At 37.4% G+C, this 19,351-nt stretch overlaps 1 protein-coding gene across 1 annotated transcript; it reads right to left on the reverse strand.

The window, feature by feature from the left end:
- Positions 1–17,324: 17,324 nt before the first annotated feature.
- On the reverse strand, positions 17,325–18,956 carry LOC141651205 (uncharacterized). The gene is made up of 3 exons (XM_074458926.1): positions 18,867–18,956; positions 17,834–17,921; positions 17,325–17,791 (listed from the first exon to the last, which is right to left on the reverse strand). Exons 1-3 carry the CDS (start codon positions 18,954–18,956, stop codon positions 17,325–17,327), a joined length of 645 nt encoding a protein of 214 aa, XP_074315027.1.
- Between the last annotated feature and the right edge of the window lie 395 nt (positions 18,957–19,351).

Below are 19,351 nucleotides of genomic sequence, written 5' to 3' on the forward strand. Positions count from 1 at the left end.
TTGGGAGGTTAGCTTAGCTTGTAAGACTTGAACATTTAGACTTGAACATTTAGACTTGAACATTTAGAATAGCTTAGCTTGTAAAACTTTCATTTTCAATATATGAAATGAAGTTTGAGAAATTGGGAGGTGTTGGGTTGAAATGTATGGTGTTGTGTGTGTTGAAATGGGATGTATGGTGTTGTGGAACATCGGTTTGTATGCAGGTTGTAAATTTTTGGCTAGCAATGAAAACGAAAAAAACCACCAAAACATACAGTGGTTTTGGCGACTGATTTGTGATTTGGCGACTGCAATTCAGTCGCCAAATTGGCGACTGATTAAAGATGGTCGCCAAAATGGCGACTGAACTGCAGTCGCTAAATCCAAATTCAGTCGCCAAATTTGGTCAGCCAAACTGGCTACGTCACCCAAAAAAGGCGACTGAGTTTGCATTTGGCGACTGCTATTCAGTCACCAAATTGGCGACTACCTTTAATCAGTCGCCAATTTGGCGACTACCCTATCAGTCGCCATTTTTGGTATTTGGCGACTGATTTGGCAGTCGCCAAATTTGGCGACCGACTTTAGTCGCCAAAGCTAGAAAAGGCGACTAAGGTCCGCGACTGACGTTTGGCGACTGATTTTAGTCGCCAAATTGATTTTGGCGACTGATTTCAGTCGCCAAAATCAGTCGCCTGTTTTAATTCTTTTTGTAGTGTAGAAGAGGCAGGCAAAATATAGGTGGAAGAAGATGGATTATGGTTTAGGTTGGAGAGTTTGAAGGAGCTGAACAATCTGCTCGAGGAGAGGACGGAGGATATCTCTAAGCTCTTCCAGTTCTTGCGTAACCTTCCCAAAGCCACCAAGCACAAAATCAGTAAGAGTCGTCAGTTGAGAGGTAACACCACGAAGACCACCAGTATTCGACCCAGCTCCTGCATAACCCTCGCCCTTCACACCAACCAGCTTGTCATCAGAAATCCTCAAGTGCATCTGACTAAGCAACCCATCCGTCATGGGGTCATACATAGGAACACAATACCCATCATCAGGAGATAAAACCCCTTGTTTCCATAGAATATGTGACAACCACATGCCATAAGGAACCTCCCTCTTCTTTTTCAGCACACCTTTAGCATTAGCTTTTGGAGGAAACTTAGTCTCCTTCTGTACCTCATCTGCCACTTCCCGAATGTGATTAAACATAACAGACACCAAATTCACATACTTGCCCGTCATTAGATAAAACATAAGTAGTAAGTCGGAGACAGAGCAATATCCCCGAGAATGAGTACGAGGGGTGACAGAGCGACGGATAAAGTTAAAGAGAAACTGATGTGGTCCGTCAAAACTACCAGGGGATATCTTGGAATTGAAAATAGCTGATGGGTTAAAATAACGCAAAACAGTCAGAGGCCCTATACCATCCAGAGGAGGCCAAACATCAGAATCAGAAATTTCGAGACCTTCAGTCGGTATATTAAACAGCGATGCTACTTCAGCAGCACTCACAATAAATGATTGGCCATTTATCTTAGCTGACAATAGATCACCAGACGAGTTCACAACAACAGATTGATAAAATTGAATTATTTCAGGAACAAAAACCACAGAGCGCAAGGTAAACATACCAACCCATTTTTTATGCGTGAGAATCTCCAGAAAGAAAGAAAAGGCAGGATCAGATTTAAGCCACACAACCGGATAGAACCGTCCAGGAAGAATAGGATGCTCATAGAGACGCAAACATTGTTCCAGAATAGAGTCCGGCAGTCCCACCGATTTCAATTGAGCAATGACCCGGTCTTTATCAATCAAATTCGTCATAGAGGCTTTAATAGGGGGACCATTAGACGGACCATCATCCTTAAGATCCGAAACTTCCGATATAGGACGCTTGCGCTTCAAATTTCGAGTCTTTCCATGTGTTTCCTTCCGAGAAATTTCAAGAATGCTTCTCAACTCGGCATCCGAGTCATCAGTCTCATCCTCGTCTTCATACACCATCTTCTCTTTCCCTTTATTAGACGCAAGAAGTGTCTTGTCTCCCTTTTCTCCATCCACCGATTCATTTATAACAATCCCTTTACCAGCACCTTTTCGATTTCTCGGAACCCGCGGAATAGCCGATTTCTTCACGGTGTCACTGGGCAACTCTTCAGCTCCGTAACAGGTGGCTTAGGTTCAGTCTCATGCAAGAGCTTGGAACGAGTAGAGATGATGGAGGACGGAGGGGTTTTTTGTTTAGGAACGGTTTTGGTGGATTTGGTGGTTATGGTAGGTTGGGTGACAGGTTTGGGGGTTGGTTGAGGTTGGGTTTCGGGTTCAATCGGAGCGTCGGGTGAAGTATTGGGTGGCGGAGTTGAGTTTGATGCAAACCTTTGTTATGTAATCAAAGAAAGTACTAATGAAATTGTTCTTCAAGGTAAGAGAGTAAATAATATTTATGTGGCTGACTTAGAAAGCATTCCTAGGGAAACCATTAAATGTTTGTCGGTAATGCAAAACGATCCTAATTTATGGCATAAGAGGTTTGGACATGTTGGCTTTTCATCACTAAACAAACTTTACAAACTCGATTTAGTGGAAGGTCTACCTTCTATGAAGTTTGAAATTGACGGAGTTTGTGATGTTTGTGCTCGATGCAAACATGTCCGAAGCTCTTTTAAATCTAAAAGGGTTGTTAGTACCACCAAGCCTCTAGAACTCATTCACATGGATTTGTGTGGTCCGATGAGGATTAGAAGCCGAGGTGGAAGTCTCTATGTGTGTGTTCTAATGGACGATTATTCACGGTTTGTTTGGACTTTATTTTTACATGCTAAAAGTGAAACTTTTGAAGAATTCCACGTTTTGATTAAGAAACTCCAAAACAAACTTGGTCACAAATTGATATCCATTAGAACCGACCATGGAAGAGAATTTGACAATGATTCGTTTATATCTTTTTGCAGGGAACATGGTATTGATCATAACTTTTCTGCTCCTAGGACACCGCAACAAAATGGTGTAGTGGAAAGAATGAATAGAACTTTGGAGGACATGACCAGATCCATGTTACTTTGTAGCGAGTTACCTAGAAACTTTTGGGCTGAAGCTGTGAACACAACTTGTTATATTCGTAACCGTGTTGCTATAAGATCTATCCATAAGAAAACGCCTTATGAGCTTCTATATGGGCGAAAGCCAAACATTTCACATTTCCGCTGCTTTGGATCGAAATGCTATGTTCATAACAATGGCAAAAATAATTTGGGAAAATTTGATCCAAGAAGCGATGAGGCGGTTTTCATTGGATATTCAAACGAAAGCAAGGCCTATAAAGTTTACAATAAAAGAACTATGTGTTTTGAGGAAAGTGTACATGTAATTTTCGATGAAACTAATGTGCTTAACGCTGAATTGCAGGATGATGATGACTTTGAGATTGGATTTGTAAGAGATGATCCACCTGAACTAGAGGAGAATCCCTCGTCGTTGGAAGGAACAGGTGCAGAACAGTCCACAAATTCAGGGGGAAATGAACAAAACACAAAACTGTCCAGTCCTGGAAAATCACCAAGTTCAGGCGTCTCTGAACAGACAGCTGCAAGGTCTAATGAGACAAATCAGGCCTCCAGTAGCTCAGATACGTCGAGAAAGACAAATACAGATGTTGAGCATAATTGAACAGAATGCAGTACTGTTCAGTTTACAGATACGAATGACGAACAGAATCGAACAGAATTCAGTACTGTTCAATCTACACCAGAAACTGAAACATTTGTTCCTTGACGTTGGAAGCATCAAAGTTCACATCCAATGGATAACATTTTGACCGACATCCATGAGGGAGTCAAAACTAGATCTTCTCTAAGAAATTTTTGTGCTCATTACTCATTCTTATCAGAATTGGAACCGTCTAATGTTAATGATGCCTTAACTGATCCTGATTGGGTTATTGCTATGCAGGAAGAGCTTAACCAATTTGAACGAAGCAAAGTGTGGCACTTGGAACCACGTCCAAGAGATCGTTCCGTCATAGGAACGAAATGGGTATTTCGAAACAAATTGGATGATGCAGATGTGATTGTAAGAAACAAGGCTAGACTTGTAGTGCAAGGGTACAATCAACAGGAAGGGATCGATTACGATGAAACCTTTGCACCCGTGGCAAGACTTGAAGCCATTCGTCTTCTTATTGCTTTTGCCGCTCATATGGGTATCAAACTCTTTCAAATGGATGTTAAGACCGCGTTTCTTAATGACTATTTGCAAGAGGAAGTATATGTTGAACAACCTCCCGGTTTTTTAGACAGTAATTTTCCTAATCATGTTTATAAATTAGATAAGGCACTTTATGGTCTTAAACAAGCACCTAGGTCTTGGTATGATAGACTATCAAAGTTCCTTTTTGAAAATGGTTTTCAAAGAGGTTTAGTTGACAAAACACTATTTCTAAAACCGGTGAAGGAGGACTTATTAGTTGTTCAAATTTATGTAGATGATATCATTTTTGGAGCAACTAATGATGTTTTATGTGCATATTTTTCCAATCTTATGCAATCGGAGTTCGAGATGAGCATGATGGGCGAGTTAGGATTCTTTTTGGGTCTTCAGATAAAGCAAACCACACATGGCATAATGATCCATCAAAGAAAATATATCAAGGAGATGCTAAAGAAATTTGGTATGACTACGGCTAATCCATTTCCTACACCTATGTGTTCTATACTCAAGCTTGACAAAGATGAGAAAGGTAAAAGTGTAGATGAAAAGGTGTATCGAGGTATGATAGGTTCACTTTTATATCTCACAGCTAGTCGTCCGGATATTCTTTATAGTGTTTGTTTGTATGCCCGGTTTCAATCAAATCCCAAAGAATCACATTTAACAGCTGTAAAGCGTATTCTTCGATATTTGATTGGAACTCAGGATTTATATTTATGGTATCCTATGGATTGCAATTTCACTCTCACGGGGTATTCAGATGCAGATTATGCAGGTTGCTCAGTTGAAAGAAAAAGTACATCTGGTATTGCCACCTTTGTAGGACCGTGTCTTATCTCTTGGGCTTCCAAGAAACAAAATACGGTTGCTCTATCTACTGCTGAGAGTGAATATGTCGCTGCTGCTCAATGTTGTGCTCAAATCCTATGGGTAAGACAACAGTTGCGGGATTACGGTATGATCATTAATTGTGTTCCCATTCTTTGTGATAACACTGGCGCAATTAATATTTCTAAAAATCCCGTTCAGCATTCCAAGACGAAACACATTGATATTCGTCATCATTTTCTTCGTGATAACGTAGAAAAAGGGAACATAAGCTTAAAATTTTGTAAAACCAAAGATCAGTTGTCCGATATTTTTACTAAACCATTGGCTCGAGAACAATTTGAGAAAATCCAATTAGAATTAGGTCTTTTGAATAGCAGCTCGTAGTATCTTTGGTCCCAAAAATTAATACCTCAATGATTGACTAGATTGAAGATGTCGTGATTATGTGTCAATAATTCAACTCATGAGAATTTAAGTTGACGTGCATTCTGCTTACTCTAGTCGGTTTCTTTCATATAGACTAGTCATAAGTTGATTTTCTATGAATTGCTACTGTTTTACGTAATCATGCATATTGTTTCTGGCAAAATTTTACCCGTATATCCATGGATCCCTGACCCAACAACATAATGCGTCCCAACAAACTCAGCCCATATTAAACCACAAACTAAGCTTTATAAAACTCTTGTGCCGTCATTCTCATCCTCCACAATTTACCTTCCAATTACAAGTAACCCTAAAATCCCAAAAAGCTCAACAATTACCTCTCTTCATCTTCTCCACCTCGACAATGGTGAAGAAGAAAACAAGACCCAACCCTCCCGCCATCGTCACTCCGGTCCCTGTCACCACCCGGTCTAAATCAAACTCAACAATTGGTATCAGAACCACACAAATCCTCATCGGACCACACAAATCCATGTGAATGAGTTCTAGAGGCTTGGTGGTACTAACAACCCTTTTAGATTTAAAAGAGCTTCGGACATGTTTGCATTGAGCACAAACATCACAAACTCCGTCAATTTCAAACTTCATAGAAGGTAGACCTTCCACTAAATCGAGTTTGTAAAGTTTGTTTAGTGATGAAAATCCAACATGTCCAAACCTCTTATGCCATAAATTAGGATCGTTTTGCATTACCGACAAACATTTAATGGTTTCCCTAGGAATGCTTCCTAAGTCAGCCACATAAATATTATTTACTCTCTTACCTTGAAGAACAATTTCATTAGTACTTTCTTTGATTACATAACAAAGGTTTGCATGAAACTCGACTTTATTTCTTTTGTCACATAATTGAGAAATACTAATCAAATTGTGTTTGAGACCCTTTACATGCAGCACATCATCAAAGGAATGCGAAAGAGACTTACCGACTTTACCAATACCAATTACTTCACCTTTTTTGTTGTCTCCAAATGTCACATTTCCACCGTCGTAGGCCGATAATGAGAGAAATTGGTTTCTATTACCTGTCATGTGTCGTGAACATCCGCTATCAAGATACCAACGGCTGCCTCCTCTCATATGGCCCTGCAAAAGAGATTTAGTTAGATGATTTAGGAACCCAAACAAGTTTGGGTCCCTTCTTATCACGAACAGTATCTAAAACATCTTTTCTAATCCACATTTTCTTAACAACTCTTATATTTCGATCCAAATGACCTAAGCGTTTTTTACAAGCATTAAATACGTGGCCTGTGTGTCCACAAAATTTGCAAATAATGTATTCAGGTAGACCCACGTACTTAAGCTTGCGAAAATCTCTCTCGATGGGTTTAGATCTTTTAATCTCAACAGTACTGGCGTCAGTTTGAATTGAACAGTCGGGAGGAGTGTTTACTTTCTCTGTTTGGGATCCAGACATGACGATATTGAGAACCGCCCTGCCTGAAATCAGAACGTGAGTCATAGCCTAATCCAAGTTTATTGTTGTTCTTAGATTGATTGACTAGAAAATCTAGGACGGTAGTACTACCTTCCCATTTAGCAACTACATTTCTTACATTACTTAAATCGGTTTCAAGATTGTTGACTACTACGAGCAAATTTTTATTCTTAGCAAGAAGAGAATTATAGTCGTTATTAAGTCTATCAAACTTAGAACAGATTTCAGAGTAAGAGGTTGAACTAGTAATATGCAATTTTTTTAATTTCATCTAGTTCATTTGTTAAGACGTGGATTTTGTTAACAAGAGACTCATTTTCAGCAGTGAGATCTGATTGAACAGTCTGGTCGACTGTTTGTTTCTGTGTATTCTTCAGATTTCGTCTTAACTCTATATTCTCCTCCGCAATACTTTCCATTTCAGATTGCATAGCCTCAAGACACTTGTTTTGTTCATAACTAGTATCCAAAGTCTCATCAAGCAATCTTACAATTTTTTCTTTAGACAAAGACCTAATCTTAATTTTGAGATTCGAGAGATTTACCTCATCTTCGGATTCGCTATCCGATGCATCAAAGTGAGCCATGAGACACCTTAGAGAGTCGTCATCCCTTCTTCGTTGAGATCTAGGCTTGTAGGTAGACCGTAGGCAGAATTTCTCATCTTTCTCATTTTCAGAAGGTTCCTCGTCCTCCGAGTCGGACTCACCCATACAAAGCCACTATCATTGCACGTTTGTACTCCTGCTTAGACTTTTCACGCTTATCCTTAGCTTTTTCTTCTTCCTATTTAGGGCAATTTCGGATCTGATGATCCCGTTCACCGCATTTGAAACATCCCATTCTAGAAGTAGAACGAGATGAGGAAGATGAGGAAACAGATTTCTTTGGTTTATAACTTTCGAACTTTCCTTGATTTTGCTTTCTAATTATTTTGGCAATTCTTTTAGACAACAAAGCAACTTCCTCGTCAAGATCACTTTCATTATCACTTGAGACGGCATTCAAGGCCAGACCCTTAGCTTTGGGTTTCTCTTCGGCATCATTGTCAAGTGTTATTTCGTGTGCCATAAGAGATCCCATTAAAGCTTCATAGGTAAGAGTGGCTAAATCTCTACACTCTTCAATGGCCGTGATTTTTTGTCGCCATTTCCTGGTAAGACTTCTTAAAATTTTACGGACAATGTCCTCAGTTTCAAATTGTCTACCAAGATTTGAAAGTTCGTTAGTTATACTTGAAAAACATGAAGACATGCTTTTTATGGGTTCATCCTCGTGCATTCTAAAGTTTTCATATTGTTGCATTAAGAGATCAATACGTTGTTTCTTTACTTGCACGGTCCCCTCATAGGCTAGAGATAAACTATCCCAAATTTGTTTAGCCGTTTTACATCCTGTAATTCGATTGGTTTCTGATTCACCAATTCCGGATTGCAGGAGTGATATAGCCCTAGCATTCTTCTCCGCCTTTTTGTAATCATCAGATGTGTAGTCCTTGAGCGCTTTTGCACTAGACACACCATTAGCATTGGTGGTAGTGATAGCTAGGGGACCATTTTCGATGATTACCCAACATTCATAATCTGTTCCTTGTATGAAATGCATCATACGATTTTTCCACCAGCCATAGTCCGTGCCATCAAAGACAGGACATTTGACAGATTTAGAATTCATGATAAAATAAAGTGCAAAAGAATAAACTCAAAAAGGATCAAACTCTTTGCTGTAAGGCAATCAAGAGCACGAGGCTCTGATACTAATTGTTGAGTTTATCGATCCGGTACTTAAGAGGGGGAGGGGGTGAATTAAGTACCCTTTTAAAAATTAATGCGAAATTAAAGCACTAGGTCGTTCACGAATTTCCTTCAAACAATACACAGCTAATTGAATGGGGCCTCTCGACTGTTCAAACAATCGAGTTGTGCTGTATTGTTCGTTTGAGTGAATACGTGAATCAAAAAGGAAAAACAAATAAAAACAAAGGCAAACGAAATAAAGAAAGCAAGAGACACACGATTTTTAACGTGGTTCGACCTACTTTCTAAAGGTCTACGTCCACCCTCTCTCTTATTATTATTTCCTTTATAACCAAACTCGATTACAAAGAAAACCCCCACGATCAACCCCGATCGTGCGACTCGAGTACAACCCCGTACCCCAAAAACACTCTCTCACAAAAGGAAAAAATTACAACACAAATTGTCTCCTTATATGGTTCAATGAATTAGAACAATGGAGAACGAATTTAGTCTTATGAGTATAAGAACTTGTGTACTCAAGATCAATCCAAAAACACACGGCTTTCTTAAAATATTTTGCAAAAACAAAAAGAACGTTTAAAACAGATTTGCAAAAGTTCTTTTAACAAGTGTTGCACGAGAATGATTTTTGCAGAAATCTTTTTGACTCTTAAGCTCTTGTAAAGTTTTTTGGTTACCTTTTTGCAAATGATTTTTCCGTATTATATAAAAGCTAAAAGGTTGACCTAATAGAATCTTTTTAGTTAAGCAACCAACCTTAACCAAAATCTTTGACCGTGATATTTTAGTTGCCTTTTCAAACACAAACTCCTCAAAATATAAAGATATAATTCTTGAACAAACTGAGGAAGATCGTACAAAATAATTTTCCATTAAAAACAATTATTAAAAAATCTTATCTTGAAATTATTTTGTCCAAAATAATGAGCCGTGATTTATTGGACCGAACAAAAGAGTAAACACACATTTTATACTCTTACATATTTCTAGACCCAATCCAAGACATGATCCGAGTAACGTCCAACTTTTCTTCCGAGCAAATACGATCTACTCGTGGACCTGTCATACACATCTAGCACACACAATTAATTTAGAGGAATAAAAGTGAAGGACTTGTCATCATCAACAAACTAGATGCAACAATTTTGATTTTGATTTGGGTTTATTTGATTGTTTTGTTTTTGTATTTGATTTGATTTTGATTTGGAGACTCAAAAGTAAGTTTGGGGGGGATAATTATAGGAGTATTATGGACATTAAAAAGGTTATTCACTTAAAAAAGTCGGGAATTAAGAAAAATGAAGGCCGGGAATGAAATACGGTGGGAATTCGGATATATACGGTAAAAGACGGTGGTAAGTTGTAAGTGAAAATTGTTACTTACCACCTAGTGTTTATCGTATTTTACAAACTACCACCTTGTATTTAGTTTATTACAAATAACCACCTACATTACGCCTTTGATAGGCTATCGCACACCTATGCAAAAAATAATATTTATACCCTAGGTAACAAATTAATGTAGTACTTAGGGGTCGAACCCAAAGGAGACGGAAGTTTATAATTTAGTTGTTATGGATTGAATTTTACCTTGGTAGATTAACGCTTACTTTGGTTGATTGGTTTGATATAATAAAACAATAATAAAGAAAATGTCTAGGGAGGTCGGGTCACGCATGCTAATTATGTAAATGCTCATGTCAAGTTAGGAAGTTGATTATACGATAAATGTTTAGGCTTAAAACACCCACCTTACGATATTAGTGCCAACCATAAACCGGATCCTAGAGAAACCCTCGTTCATGACTAGGTCGTCCTACTACACATTGCTTAGTCTAATTCAATTCTGCGCCTCTCGACTTTTAGAACGAATAAACAAACTTAATCAATGAATAACGCCTTTAAACATAGATTAAACATTATGGTGCAAACATGTGATATAAACAATTATACAATATTAACTTATCCTTATTTTGACATTTACATATTACTTAATCATGCATGGCTTCCTTTATTCCCTAAACAAATGTAACTACTCAAACATGATGAAAATGTAAACTACACTAATGATAATTAAAATGATAAACATAATGGAAATGTAAATAGAAATTATCTTGCAATATGGAATGAACTAGAAATGGAAGAACAATGCTTGTTATATAAATAACTTGTAAATGTAAATTGTTTTATAACTTGTAATGTAAATAGGAAATGTAAATAACATAAAGTAAATCTAAACTAAACTAAACTAATAACTAAACTAATCTAACTACTAAACTTGGAAAGAAATATGAGAAATTGTGTAGAAAAGATGGTGTGTAAAGGTGTGTGATTAGCACCCCTTATATAGGAAATAAGAGAGCAAAATTTGTAGAGGAATCCAAAATGGCATCCTAAACACACTCTTAATTTTCTCTTCAATTCTTGGTTTAATGCTCAAGGTATCCAAAGTTGGTGCTTTAATGCCTTGTTTATGAGTGTGATTAAGAGCATTAAGGAGGGCATCTTAAGTATTTTGGCATCCTAAGCTCTTCTTTAGCATCCAAATTTTCCACCACGTTTTGGACTTGAATTATTGGGCTTTGACTTGCACATTGACTTTGCTTGCATTTTCATTTTGATCCAACACTTTCTTCATGCAAAATCCATGCACTTCCAACACTTAGTCCAATCTTGCTCTCATACTTAGCCTTGCTTCTAGTGTTAGCACATTTTATAGTACTTTAGCTCATTTAGCTCATTTTCCTACAAAACACACTTGAACACACAATTGCACTAGAAACACAATATTAGCTTAAAAACACTTTGATAAGTGCTAAAATGATATGTAAAATCAAACTAATATAAGGGGTTAAAATGTATAGAAAATGCACTTATTAACGCCGTATATTCCCGAACTCCCACCATATTTCATTTCCGATCATCATTTAACATAATTCCCAACTCGTTAAGTTAATATACTATAAAAAGACCAAAATACCCTTATTTTAATTCACCCAAAACATTAAACACAAACTAACACCTAAAACTAAAAGAGTAAACAACACCATTCATCACATTACTCACTACCACCCCCAAATCCCCAATAATTCATTTATCATCATCATCAAATTGCTAATCACCAGAAGAATTATCATCATCAAATTGCCAGATTGTTATTCCTTGCTACCACCACCAAACTCAAAGAATCATTTACCAGAAAAAGTATCATCATCATCAACTATATTCTCTTGCCTGTCAACCACCCGATTCCATTAGTCGACACTCCACCACCATATCAAAACCCCACCCTTATCTTCAAAACCTCTATTAAACTTCTCGAAAACCCCCACCCCATCCTATGAAACCGTCTTCACCGCCCACAAAACCCTAGATCTAGGTATTTCGTGGGTGAAGGTGCGGATTTCGGGGTTCGGGGTGATTGTAGCGACAAGTTGGAGATTAACTAGTCGGGAGGAAGAGGATGGTAGTGTTGTATAATGTTGCATTTCAGGGTAAATTAGTTAATCTTTGAGATTGTGTAAGATTCTGGATGATTGATTGTTGTTCCTCTTGATAGATAAGGTCCTCACAATTTTGATTGTTTATTATTTTGATTCTTCAAAGATAATCTGATTGTTACTGTATTTTTGGGTTGGAGGAGTTAGATTTTGTTTGTCTTTTTTTAATTAGATGGTAATGACTAATGAGGGTTTGGAGTGGATAAAAGTAGGGGCGTTATGGTCACTCGATAGTTTATTCACTTATCGAGTTGGGAATTATGCTAAATGATGGTCGGAAATGAAATATGGTGGGAGTTCGGATATATATGGTGAAATGTAGGTGGTTATTTGTAATAAACTAAATATAAGGTGGTAGTTTGTAAAATACGGTAATTATTAGGTGGTAAATAACAATTTTCACAAGTTGTAAAAATCAAAATACATGGTGGTAAGTTGTAAAATACGGAGAATATATGGTGGTAAGATGTAATTTTTCCATTTTTTTACTATAATGTATACTGAGAGAGAATTGTTATTGTATGTGATAGTAAATATTCTTAATGAATTATGGGTGAGTATTTATATGGAAGTGATTGTTATCTGGGACAACTCACTAGCTCCCTAGTCAAACCCTATGTAAACACCAACCTACAATCAGTCAATGGAGAGTAATTTGAGACTCTCTCAGCCATATAACATCAGAATTAAACATTAAGTAATACGTAGTAATCAAGTAAATAACTTAATATATTTGAACCATGTGAGAACGGTAAATAAAATGTAAGCGGTAAGAGAGTAAGAGACATAACAATGGCATTCCATGCCAAGATAACAACCAATACAACATGTGTTCATAAACGATATCATAAAATTAATTTAATACGTTCATCATGTGACATAGATAGCAATAAGTCTGGTCAAACATGCGGGTCGACCAGCACCCGGGTCAGTTTTAACTCAGCCCGCCAGGCATGTGTTCAGTTCGACCTGCTCGAACCCGTCCCTAGACCGAGGTGGTTCCGAGTCCACTTCCACCAGTCTAGCTCTGGCGCTCTGCCCTTAACCCGCCCCTCAAACCTACCTCGTGCCAGGTTCAGGTCCACTTAGTCAAGCCTGGTCCGTCTGTGAAGCCCTAGATATCTATAATTAGACAACACCATAATGCATATAGCAACATATGTAAGTCATGTGTTTACAAAGGAAAGAACCGTAACATTCATCATCAAGATCAAGCCAGGCCAACTCTTGCCAATCACTAAGGTTTGCATCTCAGCCCGTGGCGCTTAATAGAACAATACAGTATCAATGTCAGTGGCATTTTTAAGATTTGAGAACGGAGGTACGAAAATAACCGATGTGTGCGAAAAATCAACGATGTATGAAACAGCAAGTTAGTTGGACGGATTTAAAATTCCTGCGACAAGAGTTAGAATTAAATAAGGCATAAAGATCGGCTACCTGAAATATTAGACCCAATTTGTTTTGTCGTTTCAAAAATTAGAAAAATAATTGTTTAACCTAAGAATTGAACCCATGACCCCTAGTATAAAATTGTTCCCTTTGCCACTAAAGCCAAGTAATGACACTATTATATTCTTGCGTAAATTGTTTTTTTTTTTTTTTTTAATTTTAGATTTAAAGGGGGTGTAGATGAACTCCCTGCACCCCCTAGAATCGTCCCTAATCAAGGTAAGTAAGGTGCAAGCATATCATCTCTAGCGTAAATCCATGTAATACGTTTGCCCAATGGCACGGTAACGTTTCGAGTCTAAACTTAGTAAGATGCTCAATGGTGATTTACGATACTTGGTTAAAAACGATACTACGTAAAGAAAGCACGAAACACACCATTTATTCAAATAATCAAAAACCGGCGATGAAAACCCTAAATAAATCTAAATTAGACGTAAAAGAAGTAACTTTAATTTCAAAAGAATATGACCTGAAGATACATAACGATGAAAACCGTAAACAAATAACGGAAATTGAGGGTATACTACTCGGTAAAGAGTAGACTAGGCAAACGGTCATCCACGTCGAGTTCGGGTCGGGTCATTTGGGATTTGCAGACTTCGGGTCAGGTTAGATTATTTCGGATTTACAGACTTCGGGTCGGGTCGGGTCATTTTAGATTCGTAAAATTTTGGGTAAACTATTATTAAGTTATTTGTATATAATTATCAGTTTGAAATAATAAAAATACGGGTCAGGTTATACGAGTCGCCTTCATTCGAGTTCGGTCGTTCGGGTCAAGTTTAGGTACGGCTCGATTCAATTTTGTATGTAAAGTGTAGAGTTGACCAAAGAGAATACAACAAATCAACAACCATTTGGTGAAGCCTGTGTTTTTTTTTTTTTTTTTTTTTTTTATTAGGTAAGAAAACTAGGTTGATCCTCTAGAGTAGGACCAACCTATCTCATCCTTTCGAATGAGGTAGATAAGTTGAAGCCACCGGCTATCAAACCACCTCGAAAGAGTTGGACATGAATGTCCAACAGAAGCTATGAAGTCATCAACCTTGTTGGCTTCACGAAAGCAATGTTTAATTATCACTTCATCGAAAAAATGAATTAAGGTCTAATTTCACATCCTTGATAATACTAGAAATTTTCCACGGAATTTGCCAAGTACCTCGAATCGAGTTAATAACACATAAGTTATCACCCTCCATAATTAACTTTGAGATTCCTAAGTATTTAGCTGCTAAAATACCTTCTTTTAAAGCAAGTACTTCCGCAATAAGGATACTATTGGATCCGTACTTTTTTGCTCCCAACAAAACGACTTTACCATTGTGATCTCTTATAGAATATCCTAAAGCAGCTTTATTACCTTCTATTTTCAATCCGTCAAAATTTAGCTTTAGGAAACCGTTTGTAGGTTTTTCCCACCAAATCTCTTCCTTACTATAATTGTTTCTAGCTGACTCTTCTACCTCGGGATTGTTGAGATCCTTAAATCTAGTCACATTCCATTTCTTAGTGCTATTATTACATAAAGTAATAAGTTTGCTGATACTTAAATTAACATTATTAAAGATAATATCATTTCTATAGAACCATGCATTCCACCAAATAAAAATAATCTTTATAAAGTCATCTTTTGGAATTAAATCCTTGAGATAACTAAGTTTCGTTAGAAAACTTTGATTTGTAATAGTATCATAATTTGACAAAAACTCGTTGAAACTAATAATGTCCAGGTCTTGGATGACAGATCCAATCAAGGGACATTCGTAAAAGAAATGATCTTTGTTTTCAATAGGATTGTTGCACAGAACACAATGAGATGGGACATCAATATGACTCTTGAGAAGTCTACTTTTCGTTGGAAGGCCGTCAACACAGGCTTTTCAAAGAAAATATTTCAATTTAGGAGGAATATTCAATTTCCAAATCCACTGAAATTCACATTTGTCAAGAGCTTGATCGAATAAACCTTGCGCTAACCAAATTGCTGTTTTGGTAGAGAAATTTCCATCTACGGCCAACCCCCAAATGAGGGTATCTGGAATATCATTATGTGGCACTGGAATGTAATTAATCTGATTAACAATATCGTTATTCACTAAATTTGATAATTTACAAACACCCCATTGTTTGTCTGAGGTTATGAAATCTTTAACCAAAAGATTAAGATTACGGTTACTATCATCAGCAACCATACGCTTGTAAGTGGGTGTGAAAAAACCCAATTATCAGACCAAAACTTAATGTTGTTACCATTACCTACCTGCCATCTCAGTCCTTTTCTAAATAGAGTCCGAAGACTCATTAGTTTACGCCATTACCAAGAAGAGGCTGAATTAGGCTTATGATCAAAGAGTGAACAATTTCTCAAGTATTTTTTAGATACCACTTTGACCCATATACTTTCCTTATCTATAAGAATTTTCCATAAAACTTTCATTTGAAGAGCTTTATTAGCTGCTTCAGAAGATTTAATTCCTAAACCACCAACCGACTTGGTTAAACAAACTTTATGCCAACCAACCAAATTAGGAGAACGCTGGGAAGGATTCTTATTCCAAAGAAAGTCTATTAATTTTATCTAATCTATTATGGATCGATGAAGGGAGGAGGAAGTTTTGCATCGGAAAAGTTCCCTTCGCGGCTAAATTAGCATCGACAAGAACTAGTCTACCTGCTTGAGATAGAGAATTCGCTTTCCATTTCGATAATTGAGTGCAAGAAGATTGAATAATGTTCTCGAAAGTATTTTTGGTCACTCTGCTATCAATTACAGGACATCCTAAATACTTACCCAAATGAGCTTCCTCGTTCATATGAAGAATGCCTCTAAAAGATTCACGAAGAGAACGCTCAATATTTCTAGTGCATTGAAAAGTGGATTTGTCAAAATTAACAAATTGTCCGGAAATCGTGCAAAATTTATCTAAAATAGACTTAATAGTTCTACAACTCTGGTTAGAGGCTTTAGCGAAAATAATAGTGTCATCCGCAAAAGTGAGAAACGAAATTTCTCCACCCCGGATCCAATTCTAATACCAATATCACTAGAGCTGACATCACCATTTTTTTGCAGAGATCTTGCTAAAATCTCGGCGCACATAATAAATATATATGGCGAAAGTGGGTCTCCTTGTCGAATACCTCGAGTGGGTTTAAAAACGTCTCCCGGTGTTCCATTTACTAACACTGAGTAAGAAACAGTGTTTATACATGCCATAATCCATGAAATCCACTTAGCATTAAAACCCATTTGCTTAAAAGTTTCCTCGATAAAATTTCATTCTAATATGTCGTATGCTTTCTCCATATCAAGTTTGATTGCAATCCAATCTCCTTTGCCTTTTTTACGTTTAAACGAGTTAAAAATCTCGTGTGCTAAAAGAATATTATCTTGAATGAAGCGATTAGGTGTAAAAGCACCTTGAAACGGGTGTATAGTCTTATGCAAGACACTTCGAAGACGATTAGCCAAGATTTTTGCAATAATTTTATAAATTGTTGAACAAAGACTAATCGGACAAAAATGGTTTGCTGTTTGAGGATTTTCAATTTTTTTTTGGTAGAAGGTAAGAAATTTCATTAATCCAATAAAGTCCAAATACAAGATTTTCTCAACCATACAACATATTTCGAATTGGATTTACCAATTCTTATCAACAGCAAGACCTCAATTTAGTTAAGGAACTCCTCTAACAATCTCTAAGAGCTTCCTCTACAAACCTGTTTTTGTTTTAATGTTACATCAAACTTGACCCTTTGGCAAATTACCTCAGGAGTCCAAAGCACCTGATTAACCCTACAATTATTGCGGGCCCACCAGATGTGATAGACCAGGGCAAGGAAGATGGCTACATACACATCCAGCTTACCAGTGGTCCTGTTCTCCCTCCACCATTCCAACTGATTTGCCTGCGTTATATTACCATGGCTCCAACCATTAACCTGATGTAGACACAACTGACTGTATACGCATTCAAAAAAGAGATGCTCATGACTCTCCTCTGCTACACCACAAAGATCACAGGTTTTGTCAGCTCCAATGTGCATACGAAACAGTCTGTCCTTAGTTAACAGACGACCTTGAACCCATAGCCAGCCAATGAATTGGTGCTTAGGAATAGCAGCAGAATTCCAAATGCAATGATACCAATCCACAGCTGGACAGTCTATACCCAGCCATTAATATCCTGCAGCAATGGTATAGACACCTTCAGCACTTAACCAATCATTACCAACATACCCAGCCAGCAATCTATCTTTCACTCTGCAAATACGTCTCCAAGCCCAACTACTCCCCTGTGGAGGTTTATAGTCACGCCAAGAGCAGTCTTTTATATAAACACAATGCACCCATTTTACCCAAAGATGGAGGATTTTCAATTTTAGTAATCAATGCTATGAAAGTATGATTCATTTCTTTTAGTAATTTTTCAGAATGGAAAAATGCTAAAACAGCTTTAGTGACAGAATTTCTTACAATATCCCAATATTTTTGAAAAAACTCTGTAGGAAACCCATCGGGACCTGGGCATTAATCTGCGGTTAAACTAAACACAGTTTGTTTAACCTCTTCCCTACTGATTTAATTTCAAAAGAATATGACCAGAAGATACATAACGATGAAAACCGTAAACAAATAACGGAAATTGAGGGTATACTACTCGGCAAAGAGTAGACTAGGCAAACGGTCATCCACGTCGAGTTCGGGTCGGCTCATTTGGGATTTGCAGACTTCGGGTCAGGTTGGATTATTTCGGATTTACAGACTTCGGGTCGGGTCGGGCCGGGTCATTTTAGGTTCGTAAAATTTTGAGTAAACTATTATTAAGTTATTTGTATATAATTATCAGTTTGAAATAATAAAAATACGGGTCAGGTTATACGAATCGCCTTCATTCAAGTTCGGTCGTTCGGGTCAAGTTTAGGTACGGCTCGATTCAATTTTGTATGGAAAGGGTAGAGTTGACCAGAGAGAATACAACAAATCAACAACCATTTGGTGAAGCCTGTGTTGGAAATGGTGTCATGAATGACGCAAAATGAGCATATATGTCCACGTGATAAGTGGGGTTGAAATAGAGAGTTAACGTAGAATGAGCATGTCCCTATTTCTCCCATTTCACGATTGACGAGTATGACGACGTCGTTTTGAGGATGATTGTCACGTGGCTGCCATCTGACGGTGGCATAAAGACATATGACACATGGCATTTAGTTGTTGGGCTGTCACTCTGTCACTACCAAGCTTGCACATATGAGAATCTGAGCACCAATTCTCATTGAAGACGGACAATTTTCGTCACAAGCTGAAAACAGGCTAAATGTCGCCATTTTAATGACAAAATGTGACCATTTTAATGACAAATTATTATAGCTTAGGAAATTGTTCTGGTAAATTTTTAATTAAAATAGTTACATTTTCGTCTTAAATGGGTCACATTTTACCCCGTCTTCAGCTTGTGACGAAATGTACCCGTCACAAGCAAAACGCTTTAGAATATGAGATACTCACTAGGAAGTACTGTATTAACTAACAATCCGTCTTGCTTCAGTCCGCAAGATCCGTCTAAAACAATAAGACCTCTCACAAGTGGAAATCACATGGGTGATCGGACACCCCATGTGCTTTCCCACTCACTTTCTAAATGGATATTTTGTGAGAGGAAACGATCCGTCTTATTATTTCAGACGGATCTTGCGGTCTGAAATAAGAATTTGTGATTAAC

This window comes from Silene latifolia, chromosome 4 (genome assembly GCF_048544455.1).
Source record: "Silene latifolia isolate original U9 population chromosome 4, ASM4854445v1, whole genome shotgun sequence".
Lineage (NCBI taxonomy): Eukaryota > Viridiplantae > Streptophyta > Magnoliopsida > Caryophyllales > Caryophyllaceae > Silene > Silene latifolia.